This window comes from Haliotis cracherodii, unplaced genomic scaffold (assembly GCF_022045235.1).
Source record: "Haliotis cracherodii isolate W230 unplaced genomic scaffold, xgHalCrac1.p SCAF_18, whole genome shotgun sequence".
Classification (NCBI taxonomy): domain Eukaryota; kingdom Metazoa; phylum Mollusca; class Gastropoda; order Lepetellida; family Haliotidae; genus Haliotis; species Haliotis cracherodii.
The window spans coordinates 5,239,819-5,260,774 of record NW_027266273.1 but is presented as its reverse complement, the minus strand read 5'-3'; the positions used below and the strand labels follow the sequence as shown (position 1 = coordinate 5,260,774).

Here is a 20,956-nt window from a genome sequence, read left to right as displayed (position 1 = left end):
AGGTCACTGTCAGGATATACTATGGTAGGTGTCATGATATACTACAGAAGGTCTCTGTCATAATATGCTGTGGTAGGTCACTGTCAGGATATACCATGATATGTTACGGTCAGGAGTTTAAACATATACATCCCATCCAATATGTTACTGTATTTCCATGAGAAATACTGTAGATAGGTTCATGAGTTGATATGGCCAACCACTGTAACCTGCACATTGTACTGTCTTGTACTGAGTTTCTGGCACTGCTGCTGTTATTTCAGACTCGGTGTACACAGAGAGGTACATGGGCACGCCAAGACCCAGTGACAACCGCCAGGCTTACAGGGTGAGTGGAGACAAACTGTCTTGTCATGGGTTCCAACGCCATAGGAATCCTAGAACACTTTCTTATCAATATGTTGTGTCGGGGTAACATGAAGAGATCTGATCTGTTCACATGATCTTTACAAAATACGAAGTATCCCGCCTGGGAGGGAAATAAATTTCTGAGCGGGAGAATAAATCCCTTATACCCCACTTAACATACTTTTTCCGAGTCAATGAATATTGCCTCTGATCTGATGTATAGAGGAAGTATTCTTAGAATTATACACATATTGTTTGAAAACTTTTGGATCTTAGAACCAGCCCAAACTTGTCTCTTGGCATCATTTTCAGTTGACTTTATTTAACTATTAGGATTATTATTAGCAGAGGACTATAGGCTAAAGTCACAGACTGATATTTTATAACAATGGTTTCTCTTCCAGGACGCCAATGTATCACATTATGCAGAAAGGATGAAGAAAACCAAGTTCATGCTGGTTCACGGCACTGGTGATGGTACGCAGATCTTGTCTATTAGTTAGTCTACAGAGCAGTCAAAAGTGAAACACTTATCTGTTGCATTCATTTCAATCTTTGCAGGACTTGCCAATGATGATCCAGTGTTTGTGGCAGTAAATGTCTATGTGCTTCCAAATAGTTATATCTTCAAGTACATTTCTTCTTTGGAACTACTGATTGTGAATAAGAGGCAACACCAACATGTTAATTCCTTACATGAATCATATAGGGTGGCCCAGGCGTCTAAGGCGCCGCGACTCACTGTGCAGAGTTGCGTCCCTTGGGCATGCCAGAAACCTATGATTGTGGGTTCGAATCCCGGTTCGCCCCGATTATGTTTCTAGGTTTTTCAGCACCATACCAGTGCTCGTGGGTAAACTTCTGAGACCTGCATCACTTCAGGCTTTCCTCCCACATTAAGCTGACACGCCATGATATGACTGGAATACTGTTAAAAGCGGCGTTAAACCCAACTTACTCACTTCTCACTATTTGTTGTAAAATATTTTTTTATTCAATTGATATTGATATAGGGAAATTATCAGAATGTAGACAATACAGTGACAGTTGTGGTTGAACAAAGAAATCTATTTAGTAATAATAAGGCCAGAGGCCCTCATACATAATGATCAGTTAGATCTACATTTGAATGACAAATGACAAATGTGGTTAAACTGCTGACAATGCTGATTATGATTGTTTGTGTTTCAGACAATGTTCACTTCCAGCACTCTGCTCAGCTCATGAAGGCTTTGACAGAAGCTAATGTATATTTCAGGTTACAGGTGAGTCATCATGGTGTTGAGTTTTGGGTCATGGAGACATGTACGAGGGGTGGGGATGTGTGGTAGCTAGGGTCAGTGAGACATGTACCAGGGGTGGGGATGTGTGGTAGCAAGGGTCAGTGAGACATGTACCAGGGGTGGGGATGTGTGGTAGCTAGGGTCAGTGAGACATGTACGAGGGGTGGGGATGTGTGGTAGCTAGGGTCAGTGAGACATGTACGAGGGGTGAGGATGTGTGGTAGCTAGGGTCAGTGAGACATGTACCAGGGGTGGGGATGTTTGGTAGCTAGGGTCAGTGAGACATGTACCAGGGGTGGGGATGTGTGGTAGCTAGGGTCAGTGAGACATGTACCAGGGGTGGGGATGTGTGGTAGCTAGGGTCAGTGAGACATGTACCAGGGGTGGGGATGTGTGGTAGCTAGGGTCAGTGAGACATGTACCAGGGGTGGGGATGTGTGGTAGCTAGGGTCAGTGAGACATGTACCAGGGGTTGGGATGTGTGGTAGCTATAGGGTCAGTGAGACGCGTACCAGGGGTGACGAAGTGATGATAGCTAGGGTCAAGGAGACGTGTACCAGGGGTGACGATGTGATGGTAGCTAGAATCTGATGATGCTGTGGACACCAGTCAGTGAACGAGGGAGAGTCAAGGACTTGCATAGGAATATGTAAGGGGGACAAGATATATTTGAAACCAAATTTCTTTTTTTTAAATGTAAAGAGAAAGGCACTGACTTCTTTACATTAACTACTGAAGCACATTTGTTCACCAATATCTGTTTAATTTACAGGTGTATACCGACAAACACCATGGTTTGTTAGGCGGAAACACAAGACGCCATCTATACGAAACCCTGGAGGATTTCCTAGTTGAATGTTTTGATGGCCGATCACTTAAATTTGGTAAACCTCCAAAATTGGATGAAGAAAAGAAAGAAAGTACATGAAAAGAATGAAATTATAGACAACTAGGCATTTTATATTGAAGAATCCCACCCAAAGGTGACAGAGTGTAAAGAAACTATATATGGCCATATTGAGGGAGGTAACTCTCGAGAACAGCCTGATTCCTGTAAGGGAGATAATCCTGTAGCGGATGCTGTTTCAATGAAGTTGGTACAGTTGTTGTGGCCAATGAAAATATTTTACCACCAAGTCTGACGTGTAAATCCCTTCCTGAGAGACACAAGTGTTTGTTCTCCTGACAAGAATCAGCTGTGTCACCTCCATCAAGATGATTTCAACTGGCGTAACATCACGCAGTACCATTTACTTAAAAAACTCCAATTATTAAATATGAAATATTCATTATTTTTATGGATTGTTTTATTTGAATATGATTACCAAGGTTGATATTTGAAAAACAGTAACTTGATATCATTGTTTCCCTACATTCCCAGCCATGACATGTTTGTCAGTTATTTACGAATTTACAACTCAATCGAAACATGTTTAGGTCGCAAAGGTGTAACTGCTTCAAACTTGAATGAAAGGAATCGTTAACCCAATGGAAGCGTAAATGTAGCATCATAATCCTGAATTTACCTATTGTATCTTGTGTTTATACCAGCTAATTTGATCATTCTGTTTGCGGTAGGGTGCTGTTCGTACAGGAGCTTCCATGTGCCTGTGATTGCCAAATCATTCATTTACTACTTCAGATATTTATCATTCTCCATTTCACCTATGCAGTTAACATGCCTGTCATCCCCATCACAAGATGATGTCCATCAGCCTATTTAACCTCAACTTCTGCAGCTGCTATGGAAGCTCCTTCAGGACGAGCATCACCTTATGTTCAAGCAAGAAACATATACATACGAGAAATCCATGTGTCTTGCTGCCATGCAACCACAAGAGTCTGTGTCAGTCTGTATTCTTCCCTTAAGCTTTATTGGTATGACAACATCTGGTGTTATTTATGTATAATTTACACTTGAATTCTGTTCATTGATTAATGTCAGTGTTTCGGACCTCATTCAATTTGGTATCTTATATGAATTGTAATGTATTAAAACATGTTGTCCTCAAGTCCCTAAAGTGAATTAGTTATATTGGTTCTACTGTATTCACATCCTTGAATATCTACCAGCCTCACAATACATCTTAGCTTCATGGCAGATACAGTGAGGCAGATGTTGGCATTTGTCTACTTTTCTCTCGGCTTCTCATGGCTTGTTGGGTATATTTCTTGTCACAAGCAAATGAGAATCACTCGATTCCGTCGTGTGAATCCTATTACTTCCTTTGCATTTTCAAGATTGCTATTTTCAGCCGTGTGAATACTACTGGCCTTTTGTCATTCTTGAGATACTGCTTAACACGTGGCGTCACTTTCATCTGTCACCTGTCTTACTTTTGCATAGTTATGTTGTTAGTTGAGGTTTGTGGGCATACGGTTTCAGATGGTTCATCAAATGAAATATGTCACTGTGTATTCAGGGACATCCTGAAACCAAATCTTAATGACTTGCTTAAATGTCCTAAAATTTGGTTTCTTATGATGTGAAACATATTTCTACATACTGTTCTGTTGCCAAGGGAAACATATCTTCAAGTGTGAAAGTTGAAGGGTTAATGTTTGAATACAGTCTCCGTCAGTTCAAGGTCAAAACATGATGTGATGTTCTGTCATTAACCCTTCTCTCTGTTTAGTACTGTGCTTCTTTGTAGTTAATTTGGTGCAAAATTCATGCGCCAAAAGGAGTGAATGTTTATGGATTTCAAATTTTCCTTTTGTAAACTTCAACTCAGGGCTGCATTTCATGCTTGGTCCAAACCCCAACATAGTTAGCCGATTCCCTGTTGATTCCTGTTGGTCATATCACACGGGTGGCAGACTTCAGCTGTGTTTACTGCCTGTAACACCTGCCTTGGGTGGAACTACTGCTTATCATCTTCCCTAGGCAAGGGCGTTAACTGACTATAAAAGTCCAGCTACCTCCCCTGCCGAACGAGGCTGGAATTCCGGAGTTACATATTAGCTGGACTAACGAGTCTATGCATAGTCCAATCAAAATCGCTTAACGAACTAGAAATACGGTTGAAAAACAACATGGATTTCATCGTGCAAAGTTTGGTCGACTGAAGGATTTGCAAAGCATGTATACTGCCAACTGTGCGATGACAGATATTTTCAGCACCTTTTCATGTTTTTCATCAAGGTGCTCAAATCAGTTGATGTACTTCGTGAGATAAGACCTGTTTTATTACAATATAGATCTTGATCATTGATCAGATTGTCTTGACTGGCGCCAACATTTTGAATGAAGCAATTGCAAGTGATATGAGAGGTGGAATCTGATTGGTCAATAGGAGGTATATCGAAGGGATGTAACTTCTAATAACGCTAGGATCGAGCCTGAAAATTCCAGCCTAGTTTGGCCAGGGTGGAAGCTGGACTTTTATAATCAGTTAAGGCCCTTTCCTCGGGAAGATGACTGCTTATATCAACCAGGTGCCACTTTTTTCTATGTCTGTTCCAGAAAACTGGTAAATCTATATAAATTGATTTAAAACATTTTAAAATAACATTCAAATTAGGTAATCATAAACAAGAACACTGAACATTGATCCAATATTGCAAGGAACAAAATATTCATTCATCTTCAGCAACTTAGACAAGTGTTATCACATTTCACTTACAGCATCACTGATTTATTTATTATGTTGTAGGGGAAGGGATAGGATTTATTTCGTTTATGAACCAGGAATATTTTGAAGAATATGTTCCTGAGTAGCGGTAAGGTGTTGTTACCTGGAATGTTGGAATGGACATGGAACTAAAGTGGGACAGTTTCTATGTGTAACTCTGTGCTCCTTCATTTATTTTATGAAAGAAAATATGCAATTGTGTTAAAATGATGCATGTGTTAGAAAAGATAATACCCACAGTCTAATAAGTTTTTATTATGTTCAATATTCAGGTTTGCTTAGAAAGAGACTAGCTTGTGTTGTGCACCTTAGATGGCAGCAGGTTGCCAAAGTATGAGGCTTTTGTAGTCATGCTGTTTAAACCCAGTTAAAGAACAGCACACATTTGGTGCTTTCTTGCAAGTGTTATCAAGTTGTCATTTAGTAAGACAATAAGAATATTGCCTCTTGTAAATATTCAAGTTAGCATGACTAAGTCTTTGCTAGGTAAATAGTGAGTAAAATGCTCAAATGTTCTCCATTGTAAACTTCAAAAATATTTTTTTAGGATGAGAGTTTGTGTTACTGTCTTTATTAATTCTGGCAACATTACTGTCAAATTTTCCTTGGAAGGTTGTGAATGTAACTTTTCTTCCATCACACACCTGTACCCATCCGAGTGGCTCGTTAGTGGCCCTGTTTAGTGTTGCTGTAGCCAGTGTAGAGGATGCCCAGCAGCGGTCAATATGTCTACATCATGTGCATTTCTCACCAATTGTTACATTTTTATACCAGTGGTATTTCTATGCTTTTTTAGTAATTCACAATTTGTCACAATCACGATCCCATTGTCAGTAGTGTCATGTGTATTAGTCATGCTATGGAGAGGTTAGTAGATAGATTTTTAGCATATCCCAATTTTAATCACATTGAAATGAGATTGTTAACTCCAATATGATACATTAGGAAAAAGTCTCAGGCAAACTTTCTAATCAACAAATTGGCACCGAGGCTTCTATATTCTTTGTAGGAACGAGCAAGGGATTGAGACCAGCATTTTTTATTTCTATACATGTATGTCAAAAACTAACTTAAATGACCTGATCTGATTATAGATATCTAATTCCCCACCATCATATTGTTGTGGATATTTTATACACTCTGTCCTCTCTGAGAAATCAACACCCAAAAGGGAGAACCAATAAAGAAATATTTGTCTTCTGTTTTTGGGGGTTTTTTTTGTGTAAATAAAAACTTTCAAATCAAGGTGGTAAAGAAATGACGCTGAATCGTTTTAGAAAGCTGTCATCTGATTGGCTCAAGAACCATGCATATTTCATTTTGATTGGACAGTCAAAGTTTGCTCAGAGTTAACCTGCACAACCTTCTACAGAGGTGTCAGAGATTGGAGTAAAACATCTGATTTTGATAGATTGATCCCAGTTCTGGACAAAGTTTTTTTCTCTTTCATAGTTTCAAGAATATCCTTCATCCAAGATATTTAATATTTTTCATATTTCTTAATATATAGTATACTTCATTGATAATACCCAGGATATTTAATATTTTTCATATTTCTTAATATAGTATACTATAACCAAGAATTGGCTCAATTTCAACCTGTATGAATTTGATGAGTATGTTTAGATCAATCTGATACCTGTAAACATAATTTTAAGGTGATGTTTAGTTTCTTAGGTCAGCATTAATGTGATACTAGAGAAGTCGATATGCTCACTCTTTGAAAGAGTGGGAGTCTGTATATATTGTTGAAATATGGATGTTTTATTTCAGTGTATTTAAATATTTGATCTTTTTCATCAATTTTATCAGTTATTTTACAAGTGATATCGTGTGTCAGTCTATACAATTAAACTGTTGCCTTTGTCTTCCAAGAATATGGAACAAGGTGGTAATTGCTCCTTGACTGAACATATCCACTGTGACAGCACATACTGGTATCATGGCAACATTGTTATATCTTAATTTCCATATTCAGTGTATTGTGCGCACAGGGTACAACAAAAAGTTTCGATGGTTCAAGCATATTGGATCAGCACACTTTATACGTGAAATATGGTAAAGGCCTACAGTGGAGAAAAATTAACAGTTTTTTTTGTTTCAAACCACTGGTTTCAAATCTGGAAATTTTATTTTAAAGGAACTTCACCTTTTCCATTGTTAAAGTATATAATTTTGAGGATTTCCTTTTATTTGATTTGTCCTTTTTAAACATTACATTAATGTGTGAATTGGCAGGTATTTTTCTGTACACAATGAAAACAACATTCATTGTAATTTGACATCTTTTTTAGACCGTTTTGTGATTTATTGAATAAATAATCTTTAACATACCGTAATAAATTTCAGATTTTAAAGTTGTGTTTTTCTTCATGGTTGTAGTTGTAGTATTCAAGAGAGAAACTTAAATTAATTCTTTATTTCTGTCTTATAGGATTCAGCGTATCCTTTTATAGGCCTTTTAAGCATCTTTGCTTTGTCTTGTTTTAGAGCTCATATTATCTATATGTACATATGTCTTCTACGGAGAGCTTTGATTCACAGTTTTACATATTTTCCCAGTTGTAAATAAACACTTTAAACACATACTGTTCTTATTATTTCTATTTGTCTTCATTATTGCGGGGGCACAGATGGCCCAGTCGTCTAAGGCGCTGCAATTCGCTGTGCAGAGTTGCGTCCCTTGGGCATGCCAGAATCCAGGTTCTCAATTATGTTTCTAGGTTTGTCAGCACATTACCCGTGCTCGTGGGTTTCACCGAAGTGGTAAACGTCTAAGACCTGCATCACTTTGGGCTTTCCTCCCACAATAAGCTGACACGCCGTGATATAACTGGACTACTGTTAAAGCGGCGTTAAACCCAACTCACTCACTCACTTTATTATTGCTGTGTTATAAAGGAACTTGGGATGGTGAACAGTGTTTGGCACGACTGGCAGTATAACACATACTGTCAATAATAGAAGGTTGGCCTGATTTGTTTGTAGTTTAACATCATGCCAAATAATCAAATAAACCAGACAAACCAGTGATTGATATTATGAGCAAAGTTCCATGCCATTGGGGCACAGTGCCACACAATCAACCAAGTCACTGAGTGTGCCTAATCCAGATTCCCCACAGGGTTGGACCAAACAAACAATTTGTCGTCACCAGGAGCAGCAATACAAAATGATAGTGTATAATAAAGCACAGGTTATGCATCACTCCTGCATGGATTTTAACCATCTTTCATAATCATGAGGTACACAGGACGTAATCTGTCTTGGAAATCCCCACGGGGATATAGAACGGGAGATGGTGTTGGTCTCTTGATATTGTGACGTCCCACTATGGCTTGGATGTCCCACCTAGACTGCAGTTAGGAATACATGTATGCCCATATACATGCACTCACATGGGTCATGGACATGGCCATGATTATCCGTCATCATTGATCATCACAAGTCTAGCAACATAAAAAGGTCCATGAAGTTTAATGTGAAAATTAATTGGACTGTTATGTTTGTAATTCAAAGAATTGACTGGGATGTTGTGACTGAATTTCTCAAATATTTTTTATGGGCAGTGGGGGTCGGGAGTTACATCCCTTTGTGTTAACTTCCTGTCATGCTCACAAGGTATGCTGCAGATGCTGAAGGTCTATTAGATTCTGTTCTGAACAGTTTTTAATGAGAATGGAAGCAAAGTAAGTACATATTGTGAGGTGTTTCTTACTACCATGCACTTTTGAGATGAATTACTTTTTAAATATTTAAATATGTGCTGTTAGAACAAAAAGCACTATTTATTTCCCTCATTCTCAGACCCCCTCCGTTCTCTAGTGGTACAGAGAGCAGAAGGTCAGGTGTTCGATCCCAGGCCATGTCATACCAAGAGATGTTAAAAGATGACACTTGTTACCCTGTCTGGTGCTCGGCATTAAGGGGCTAAAACAAGGACTGGTCGGCTCAAAGTATACTGTGTATGACTGGACTGTTCATGCGGGGGACCTATTCTAACCCAGAATCCTGGGTTATATCTCAAAGATTAATCTGTGTATGTCGTGTCCTGGAGATATTTTTCAATATCCAGCAGACGTTATCTTCACATGAACTGTTCCTAAACCTGTTATTCAGATTAGAACCCTAATACACCTCATGTCATTTTGCTGAAGATTCTGAACTCACTACCACTTCAAAAGTTTTTTCAAAGTCCTCTTTACAAGTGTTTTTATTATTTTTTTACTTATCCTAAACTGACACATGGAAGAGCATTTGACCAGTGCATGTGTAAAAGTGAATATTATCCTACCCTATTTTTCATTCTTGGGAAGAAATTCTCTAGTGTCAGGATGTTTCTCCCTAGTGAATTTGTACCCATACCAGTGTGGCACTAAGGTAGGATACTATACTCTGGAGTAAAACTTCCCCCGGAATTATATTTAGGTAGGATACAACGCTTGCTTACACATGCAGCTCAAACACTGCATTGGGCAAGCCATTATTAATTTTTCTGTGAGGATGCAGGTTTTCATCTCATAAACACCTGTGGTGCAGTGTCTTCTCTAACATGTCAATCTTTTTTTCCACATTAAAATACTCTAAAATGATTACCGTATTCAACGTTATAAGCGCCCAGGGAGATCTCAAAATTAGAAATAGGGGGCTCTTAATAGAATATTATTTTGGTGAAAAAAAAAAAAGAGAGCTGAAAGATCGTAAATTTCGTGGTTTCATGCTGACAGCTTGAAATGTTTATATACGAGAATAATACGACATATATTTTTCCAGAATTTAATTGCCCATAATTAAGGGTGCAAACAACACACTAGCGCGTATTATACATGAATGAATAAGTCATGTGTACATTGATCAATCGGAAGAGATACTAATTTGGATTGATAACTAGATATTATATTAGCAAATATTGCTGTGGGCACTTATTAGAGTGGGACGCTTAATACGTCGAATCTGGTATATCATTTGTATCAATGTACACAATTTTTAAAAGAGCATTATCCTTCATGTAAAAGTTCCTGGGCTTGTTTTCATCTGTAAAGATCAAGTCACGGAAGTCTAGGGCTGTACCATAGCAGTGCATTGCAATACTTCGTGCCATAACAGTAGATGTTCTGCCAGGCTCAAAATTGAGTGAGTGAGTTGTGTTTAACGCCGCTTTTAACAGTATTGCAGTTATATCACGGCGTGTCAGCTTAATGTGGGAGGAAAGCCCGAAGTGACGCAGGTCTTCAATGTTTACCACTTCGGTGAAACCCACGAGCACAGGTATGGTGCTGACAAACCTAGAAACATAATCGGGGCGAACCGGGATTCGAACCCACAATCATAGGTTTCTGGTGTGGTCCACCAGGCTCATAAACATCAGTGATTGAAAACATCTCCTCACAAGATATGTATCCAGGTTCTGTGGATTATTTTGTGCACCACTTCATGACATCACTTTTAGCAATAGTCCAGGGCCCACTTGCACAAAGCGATCCTAGCACTACGCCTATTGTAAGCCTACATGTATGTTAAAGTATGGGAGTTATGATCATCTTAGCACTAAGATCGCTTTGTGCAAGTGGGTCCAGAAATAAGCTTCACACATGATACCCATGTGGAGAAACAAACCCGGGTCGTCAGTGTGACAATCTAACACCTTAACTGCTAGGCTACCTCACTGCCCCTTTCAGTTAAAGCCCTAGCATTCACAATAAACTGTGCACCAAAGCATTATTTACTATCTTGTGTTAATAAGCAACTGTACATTACTAATAGCAATATCCTTGCTACTCATCTTTATGAAGACGTCACCCATAACAAGCATAACACGATTTCAATTTGATTTGAATAAAAACAAAACAATTAATGGTGCATAGAAAACAAAGTCTAGTTCTGTAACAATATATTTATATCTCCCAACAATAATACAAACATGACATTCATGTCAGTGTACATCCAGTGTTAACTTCATACATGATAAATGACTTCATAGTGGTGTAGCACCCAAATCCTGCAACATCACAATCAGGAGACAGACACCTTCATTAATGACAACCATGTTTTCAATCTCAAAATCTAAACATGTCATCCATCAGATGATTTCTCATCCTGCAAAAGTTTTCATATCAGATTATTTTCATGAACAGTCAGTAATATCAGAGACCATATACCTGTCTCTGGTAGTATTACAGCAAGAACATGACATGCGCTTCCACTGTTGCCATCAGGCTGCAATATCTGCATGGGCCCCGTTCCACAAAGCGATCGTAGCGCTAAGATGATCGTAGCGCTAAGATGATCGTAACTCCCATTCTTTAGCATAGGCTTACGACAGTCATAGCGCTACGATTGCTTTGAGGAACGGGGCCCTGGTAACATCATCCAGAGGAAACTACACATCCAGGTTCTGCTTTTATAAAGGATTTACTGAGACAAATCGATGCCATCATATCATGTCATCTTGCTGAGCATTCACATAAAAATGTTGTTCATGAATGCATGTTTTGTGGTCATAACAAAACTGATATTATTTGAACATATATGACATTATTAATTCTACAATTGTTTCATAAAAATATATCAAAATTCTCAAAAAGACCATACACAATAAGCCAATGTGCATACTTCCCCAATGGTATAAAGACAGGGAAACCACGCTGAATGTTATTTATTCTTGCAAAAAAATACATTCACAAGTCAAGCATTAAGTTAAGAAAACTCCATTATGCTTTCCTTTTTTCATAAAAATATTGAAAGAATATATATATTAAAATAGAAGTTTATCGCAATGAAAAATAGTAGTATTAATAGATTCAACAGAAAATGGAAGGAATTATCAGCCTACTTATTATAATTTATCAGTCAATCAATACACATGTATGTACATACCCATATCTGATCATGTTTTAAGATTCTATGAACTGCTACACGAATATACCTCATGTACCAATGTTACATTTATGTCTACTGAATTGAAATAAAAATATTTATAAAAAAAATAAATTATTGGGGCGAATCGATACATGAGCCACTTATATGGCAAATGTTTGGATGGGGTGTCGGTGAATTCTTACCAAGCCACTTTGTAGCCATGGAGAAATCATTGCCACTCCCAACTAATACAATATAGGGAAATAGAACTGAATACTGATTTCTTTCTGCCAGAATGTGATGTAATATGCTTAAAACTAGCCGAGTAAGGCAAACCTTATATGTATGAACATAGGGATAATAAATGACTGGAAGTGTAAAGCATAACCAATCAACATTACACTTTACTTGATAACCATGACAACATAAGTTTGATGACCGCTTGGGATAGGAGTGAGTGAGTGAGTTGGGTTTAACGCTGCTTTTAACATTATTCCAGTTATATCACTGTGTGTCAGCTTAATTTGGGAGGAAAGCCTGAAGTGATGCAGGTTTTAGACGTTCACCACTTCAGTGAAACCCATCAGCAGGGGTATGGTGCTGAAAAACCTAGAAACATAATTGGGGAGAACCGGGATTCGAACCCACAATCATAGGTTTCAGGCATGCCCAAGGGACGCAACTCTGCACAGCGAATCGCGGCGCCTTAGACGACTGGGCCACCCGTGCCCCTGCTTGGGATAGGAAATGGATTGAAGCTAAGAATACTTGTATATGAGAATTTTTTAAATGACCCCTTAGTTATATCACATATATCGCACATCTAAAATATGTATATATTCAAAAAAGTATATTTTCAGCAGAAATTAAAAGCATGTTAAAGTATTGCATAGGACATGATAACAAAATGGGCAACCACATGTTTCTACCATTAATAAAATTCAGCGGTATGATCTAGGTTTACAAAGGCAATATTTCACGGACGGTTTACAAAAAATTAGTCTTATTTCTGAATCCATGACAGTTACAGAAGAATCAACATTTGTCATAAAAATATCACCTTGAAAATGTGCAAGTGAAGGCATAGTGGGCATGTATAGTGCCTGTGCACCTGCTTCATATGTTAAGTACATCATTCATCATCAATCTACCTGTACAACCATGTAGGTTATTGTCTTAGTGCTTTTGGTATGGTCCTAATTTTTGCACCAGCAAAAACTTTGTAATTTCTGCTTCAAGACAAAATGAAACATGAAACAAACTTTCACATTTTCATTCAAAACAGCACAACATTCAGACCAATGTGACGCAATAAACCTGAGGATACAGTCCTATTTTGCATGGTTAGAGAAACACAATTTCAAGCTCCTGTCCCTAACACACTCTCATATGTTTATTTCAGTGTGATTGGGGTGGGGGTAGAGAGTTGACCCTTGCTAATAACATATTTATCTCATTGTGTGACCTGACACACTTAAAGTTGATATTTTCATGACTTACAAGATCACACACGTTCAGAATATTAGTTTAAAAGAAAATTATGATCATGATGATAAACCTTTAGTTGTTTAATGTAATTTGCCATTTCGCATCATACCAGGAAATGCATACCTTCCAACAGGTATACGAGTATCAGAGTTGTTTAGTCTACATGGGGCATATAAAAAATGTGAGTACGCTGAGTAGGAAAAACATTTCAGAGGCGTGTGTATTGACAAAACTTGCTAATTAATGAGTTTGCATTGAAAAACATTTCTTTGACCAAAGCCTGAGAACTCAACAATATTTATTTTTAATTTTTTTTTGGTGATGAACACTTTCCCCTCACACCCTCCCCCCACCATCCAATCCTGTGAAAACAGTTTCCACTTATTCATAAACGATGGCTGTGGATTAAACATATGTTAATGCCAGTGAATGTACTGCTAATATCTGATTAGAATTAACATTTGACGTATAAAATAAAGGGGGAATGGAGCATCAGTAATAGAAGATAGTACATGTAGTAACAAGCAGTATTTCTATCAGTGTACATGGTGTATGATAATCATTCACATAAACTGTCGAGGCTGGGTCTTTTTTTGTCTTGAGATTATTTCTGTGATTGGATTCATATTTTGCTTGTTGAGGGGCAGCTGCTCTAACTTGTGAATCCAGAATTTGTGCTATATTATCTTACCAACAATTAATTCAATACAGTTCATACCCATGATACCCAAGGATTTCAAACAGTACATAGGCATGCTATTGAGAAAGGGAGAATACAATGTGGTGGAATTGTTTCGTAGTCGTTCATATTTAGAAATTACATTTGATGATTATGTAAATCGGTCGAAAACACTGGCACTCAGAAATTGTGTTAGAAAGAGACAAAGAAAATCCGAAACTATTCTGTCTTTACCAGTATATGGAGTAACAGATTCAGCAAGCAATGTCATACAGTCTTACAACTGCAATCTTAGAGCTAAGGTTGACATACCACATTAAGATTGAGCTACAGTTGCTTTGAGAAAGACACCTCTCAGTGTTGTGTCAAAATCTGACGAGAAGGTCATGTTAGGTGAACCCTGAGCAAACTTTGACTGAGGAATCAGTGGGTTCTCCACCTTGATCATATATTTCAATCCCTACACCATGTACACCTCCAATCCACAAATATCTCATAGGGACACAAATGTGGGAACCACGTGACAAATAGACATTACATTTGAACCAACATTTCCCATTTGACATGCCGTGAGTACCGTAATTAGTGTTGGATCTAGATGGGGTCTGTGTACACCAATCCTATTTCATTGCTGGACAGCTGAGAGGCCAAATGTCCCCCAATCCAAATATAAATCAACAGACCCAATTGTGTCCCAAAAGTTGTCGCTGTATAAATACTATTATTATAACAGTGTGAGAGTAAGATTTTCAGAACAGTCTCGTTATCTTCCATCTTAAAAAAATAATACATGCATTGAACAAGTTGAATGTACCTGATTCTGACTGAATTTGACATTCATTTCTCATGCTCACAATAGACGCCAATTAAGACACATCCCATAATCTCAAAGTATGTTGCTTGAATATGATGAGATCTCAAAGTTGTTCACTTCAACATTGCGATGCCAGTACCCCTGGTACTGCCAACATGGTGAGTGCAGTTATGATATGAAACTTCTGCAACATATTCAAGTCATGATAAAGTTGATTTGTTCACAGATGAAGATGCCGATTCAGCATCCTCTTTCTGTTGCACATCTTTCGACATATCACTTGACACAACAGTCTTACTTTCATCAGTTCTTTGAGAAAGTTCTTCACACTGGTGCTCCCCAACTGAATTAGCCTTTGTCTCAGGATTACTTCCTGCTTGTATGGGTATCTGTGAAGAGTTGTCTGCCCCTGGTTCAGACTTGACTGCCATGTCCTCCTCAGGTGATTTTGTTCGCACAGAGTCTGTATTTTCTGTCAAAGAATCTTTGTTGGTCAGATCTATGTTCTTATCCACCTCAGGGCTGTGTACTGGTGACTTCAGTGCTGGGTTTTGCAGTGTTGTGACAGAATTAAAGTTCGTAAGCATTGGAATGGCTGGAACAGACATTTCCATTTCTTCTTGTGCAACTTCCATCTCCAATTGTTTCATCAGTTCTGCCAATTTGTTGGCCTTCCTCACCTCATTCTGGTGAATGATTGTGTAAAGGTGCTCGGTAAGCCTCTCCTTCAACTCGCCTTTATGAAACAAGTCCATTTTTGCATGGATGAATTCTTGCTCTGCTCGGCTATACCGCCTCCTGAGAAAAATGAAGTTTATAGTTGTTATCTAGACTTAAAATCGGTCACTGAAAACATATCATTTTGATAAAACAAACGACTACATTTAAATTGAAAAGGCGCCTAAGTGAGATTGGAACCTGTGGTAAATCTAGTGTTTGGGCTATAGGATTACAGTAAGGGCTTGGAAGAAGAGAAAATAATATGGTTCAGGGACCATTTCTTTCACTTATCGTTTCATGTAATACACATATCTATTTACACTGCTTGCTTCAAACTTTTTAAACTTTTTATTCTGGTCCCGAAATTAGTTGTGCCCCAGTCCTACATACATTGTGCTCTCGGTTGCATATGAATGCAGCATACAGACACTAACAAGCCAGGCAGCTTGGGTGGCCCAGTGGGTCTAAGATATGAAATACACTCCCAAGGTTTGCTTCCTTTAAAGACCAGGAGGTGAGGTGTTTGATTCTTGGGTTTCACCTCTTTAGACTTTCCACCAACAGTCATGGCAGTAAGCTGACATGCCAGTGTTTGGAATTAAGCATGGAAGTCAAGGGTCCTTGTCATAACCTTAATGTTAACAGTTAAAAGATTAAGGGGGATTCTGGATTCAAATACCATAGGAGATGATCTAAGATCCCAGGATCCTCCTTAATTCCAATCACTGGATGCTCACAAAACATGCCTAACATGTGTCAGGCTGAACACTTTAGTCCATAATCTCCATTTTTGACTTAGTGAAAGTCCAAAATCTTTTCCTATACCGTATTCGATGTATATTTGCTAATATATTGGCTAGTGAACAATCCCAATTAGCACCCCTTCCGATTGATCAATGTACACAAGACTTATTTATTCACGTATAATACGCACTCGTGTGTTATATGCGCCTTTAATTATGGGCAATTAAATTCTTGAAAAATATATCTGTCGTACGTAAACATTACAGGCTGGCAGCATAAACCATGAAATTTATCTTTCAACTCTGTTTTTTTCCACCAAAATAATATTCTAATAAGAGCCCCCTATTTCTATTTTTGAGAGCACCCTAGGGCGCTTATTACGTCGAATACAGTAACTCTTTTTCCTATGTACCTATCACTTGATACACAGGGCTGATATACATATCAGTGTCTTAAGTGTCACCCTGGGGTCCTGGAGGTGTGACTCGGTTGTATTGAATCTAGGGACCTCCTGAACTTAAAACTTTCAACATTAGGTTTATGACAAGGACACCTTGACTTTCATGTTTAATTTTGAAACCTGCATATGTAATAGATATTTCTTGTTATTTTCAACATGAACCAAGGTGAATTAATAATATTGTGTGCAATAACATCAATCTCTGAAACAAATTCACTTGGAAGGCAAAAACTGAGTGAACCTAAGTGACTCAACTGAGCTTCTGTGTAGTCAATGCTGGCTGCCTCTATCTTATCCCTGATGACACCAACGTCCACCGACAGCAGTGTGTCAAGGCGACCTAGTTCTGACTGAATCTTTGTCAGCTTCACAGATTCCGCTTTGGCCTTTTTCTTCCTGGAACATAGACCCAGCAATTAGTTAACCCATTTTTCAATTCCAATATAAACATAATATAATTACACACCAAGACCTCGTTTCACAAACTATCTTAGAGCTCTCATAGTTTAACAGGCTACCTCTGATTGATGTCCTTAGTCAGGTACTGCCCCAACACCGACTAGTCAACATGCTCACCTCTCATTGATGTCCTTAGTCAAGTACTGCCCCAACAGCAACTAGTCAACATGCTCACCTCTCATTGATGTCCTTAGCCAAGTACTGCCCCAACACCGACTAGTCAACATGCTCACCTCTCATTGATGTCCTTAGTCAAGTACTGCCCCAACAGCAACTAGTCAACATGCTCACCTCTCATTGATGTCCTTAGTCAAGTACTGCCCCAACAGCAACTAGTCAACATGCTCACCTCTCATTGATGTCCTTAGTCAAGTACTGCCCCAACACCTACTAGTCAACATGCTCACCTCTCATTGATGTCCTTAGTCAAGTACTGCTCCAACACCGACTAGTGAACAGGCTCACCTCTCATTGATGTCCTTAGTCAAGTACTGCCCCAACACCGACTAGTCAACATGCTCACCTCTCATTGATGTCCTTAGTCAGGTACTGCCCCAACAGCAACTATTCAACATGCTCACCTCTCATTGATGTCCTTAGTCAAGTACTGCCCCAACACCTACTAGTCAACATGCTCACCTCTCATTGATGTCCTTAGTCAAGTACTGCCCCAACAGCAACTAGTCAACATGCTCACCTCTCATTGATGTCCTTAGTCAAGTACTGCCCCAACACCGACTAGTCAACATGCTCACCTCTCATTGATGTCCTTAGTCAAGTACTGCCCCAACAGCAACTAGTCAACATGCTCACCTCTCATTGATGTCCTTACTCAAGTACTGCCCCAACACCGACTAGTCAACATGCTCACCTCCCATTGATGTCCTTAGTCAAGTACTGCCCCAACACCTACTAGTGAACAGGCTCACCTCTCATTGATGGCGTTGGTCAGGTACTGCCTCTTTTGCTTGTTGGCCTCCTCTATCATCTTCTGCTGCTTCTGGAACTTGGCCATATTGTCCAGCTCCACGCTACAGCAAAGAAATCATTCACATTACTGAATATCTCTTAGAAATGGATCAATATTAGAGACTGCAACTTTAGCCACTAGTCTGAAGCCTGATCGTAGTAGATTTTGTTTGGCATCATAGTAAGCCCAACTGGTAATAGTCCATGATAAGTTAATACTAAACCCTTCTGAAAATGATGACAAGGGACAAGTTCAGGCTAGTAGACTCAAACATTTTTGACACAGACAGATATCATCATGCTCATGTACAGTATTCACTGTATCAAGCAACCTGCTTCGATAAGCGCCCCCTGACCATCATCTGGACCAATTTCTAAGAACTTGTTATAAGCACCCCAATATGAGACCAAAAATGAACATAACCCTCCTTCTCTTATTGTGTACATTACACATTTTTATGTACAAAACAGCAGCACAGAAGGGGTATATATTTGCCAAGTAACTATTTAGTTTTACTTTCATCACAATTGATCTGAGTCTGTTTACTACTGCTCGACATCTAAAATTTCAATTTATCTGAATTTAATTTGTGTAGTGCCCCACTTTGCTTGTTGCAGTAAACTTGTTATCCCAATTTCAACTTCTCAAAAACATGAAAAATATATGAAAGAGCAACAGGTGCCCAGGGAGGTATTTAGATATTATAAGATTCCAAATGACATGCATGCAGTTATAACTGTATAATAACATTTTACATAACAATATTAACATGTGTACAGTACAATAACAACCTCCTAACACTACATTCTGATCTCCTAGGAAACTTTCTCATATCTCCTCTGTCAACCACACAAAACTATCAGGAGCTAGCTACCCAATTGCCTCTGTTTCATCAAGTTCTCTCATGTTTTCCTTGTCTTCTGATGGTTTCTCTGACTCTACTCTTTGCCCTGAATCAGACAAATGCTTTTCTGATGACGCTCCTGCCACCTGTAGCTTGTCAGGTTTGTCCGCATCTTGGTGAACAGCAGGCTTCCGTCGGCCTTGTTCTGTTCCCCTTGGTCCTTTTCCATTGGCCTTCACCTTCAGTTCCTCGGGTTGCACTAGCCTCTGTGAGGGATCTAATTGAGTCGGATTGCCAGAAGCTGCTGCCCCGTGGCCTCTTGTATTTCTCACAAGCCTTTCTTTGTTTGGTACATGCTGCCGCTTCAACTGGGCCTGTCTGTTAGCAGCTAAGTCTAGCAACATGGAAAACAGAATGTATATCATCAGTGGAGAAAACAAATTATCAGTAAACATGGAAAAGGTGGGACTGTAACTGTCTTGTTGAACTATAGTGTTGCCTGGGTTCCTTAAAGTTAACTCCGATCATGCCTATAGTATTTGAATTACGGGACCCCATAAATCTTAAACTTTTAAAGGATCAGCAGAGTGAAAAGACTGATTGATGAAGGTAGACTCTTCAAAGCCCACTGAAGACTTCTAACTGCCACTGAATTTGACGCTGATGTTATATTACAAATTACGGAAAGATACTCAGTAAGTAATGAACACATACCTCAAAACTTACTTTTTCACTCAAGCACATTTTAATCCAACTTGATTTGATGATAATAAGAACAATTGTATGCACCGATGATGTATCTGCTACTGTTTGTAAACTTCCTGTATCTAATGTCTGGTGACTGATCATGTTGTGCACATACATATTCTCAAAGGTAAGATATATTTTAGTGTATTGGAATTGTCATCAGACACATAATCAGAAATACTTCTTAGGGGCTCGAAAAAAATGTCCACAACAATACTACTACTGTCCCTTCTGAGCATGTATAACATGGTATAATTAATTTAGTCTTAATCATATAAATATGACATCATAAACAGTAAATACCCTGTGAACATTGTTTATTTTCTTGGTGTGTTTTGTCAAGACTTTGGCACTATTGACTGAAGACAGTTAAGCGTAACCAGAAGGATTGATAGAAGAATCAAAATTGTAGAACATTCCATTTTTGAATGGGTTTCATCTGTAGCTATTTGCTTTGAACACTGATAGGTTCCAAAACAAAGAGAGAATATGACATGATTTGTGTGCGGAAAAGTAATTTAGGGTAATCATTTTATATGCCCTGGCATAGAAATGTAGAAATTAGCACCCCCTTACCTGCTTGCTTACAAAACTTTATGGCTTGTTTTTATCGGCAACTTGAGTTGTCAAACGTTGAAAACGAAAATTTGAAGTGTCAACTTGTCAAGCTCACTCTCAATGATTCTGTACAATAATAATATGTCGCTATGGAAATTACTATCTTATTATTTAATTACGAACACCTGTTACCTGCCCCTCCAGTTGAGCTCTGTTTTATTCGCCTCAAGTCCTCGTCGCTGAAGCCTGCCCAACCGGCCATGTTTATTGCCACGTAACTCTCGCGAGGAAGCGCGAGGGTTATAGTTTCCTTAAAACATATTATAGGTACAACATATACTAAGTTGGT

The 20,956-nt window shown here is 38.6% G+C and overlaps 2 protein-coding genes across 18 annotated transcripts in view; one reads left to right on the top strand and one right to left on the bottom strand.

The window, feature by feature from the left end:
- Positions 1-7,843, top strand: part of LOC139465697 (dipeptidyl peptidase 4-like) — a 547,041-nt gene extending 539,198 nt beyond the window's left edge. For all 17 annotated transcript variants that reach the window (XM_071247495.1, XM_071247484.1, XM_071247491.1 and 14 more), the window contains 4 exons: positions 264-328; positions 753-825; positions 1,540-1,613; positions 2,404-7,843. In XM_071247495.1, coding sequence (XP_071103596.1) covers positions 264-328; positions 753-825; positions 1,540-1,613; positions 2,404-2,559 — 368 coding nt within the window. In that variant the 3' untranslated portion in view covers positions 2,560-7,843. The remainder of the gene's footprint in view (positions 1-263; positions 329-752; positions 826-1,539; positions 1,614-2,403) is intronic.
- A 4,626-nt stretch (positions 7,844-12,469) lies between these two features.
- Positions 12,470-20,875, bottom strand: LOC139465695 (RAB6-interacting golgin-like). Its single transcript, XM_071247482.1, has 5 exons — positions 20,800-20,875; positions 19,333-19,696; positions 18,418-18,519; positions 17,285-17,425; positions 12,470-15,903 (listed from the first exon to the last, which is right to left on the bottom strand). Exons 1-5 carry the CDS (start codon positions 20,867-20,869, stop codon positions 15,306-15,308), a joined length of 1,275 nt encoding a protein of 424 aa, XP_071103583.1. The 5' UTR covers positions 20,870-20,875; the 3' UTR covers positions 12,470-15,305.
- Positions 20,876-20,956: the final 81 nt, after the last annotated feature.

Excerpts from the sequence above, each read along its gene's own strand:
- LOC139465695 (XM_071247482.1), bottom strand. The coding sequence starts at position 20,869 with ATGGCCGGTTGGGCAGGCTTCAGCGACGAGGACTTGAGGCGAATAAAA. Across the intron at positions 18,520-19,332 it reads GATGAAACAGAGGCAATTGG|CGTGGAGCTGGACAATATGG; the intron begins GTAGCTAGCTCC and ends TCTTTGCTGTAG. Across the intron at positions 17,426-18,417 it reads ACCAACGCCATCAATGAGAG|GAAGAAAAAGGCCAAAGCGG; the intron begins GTGAGCCTGTTC and ends TCTATGTTCCAG.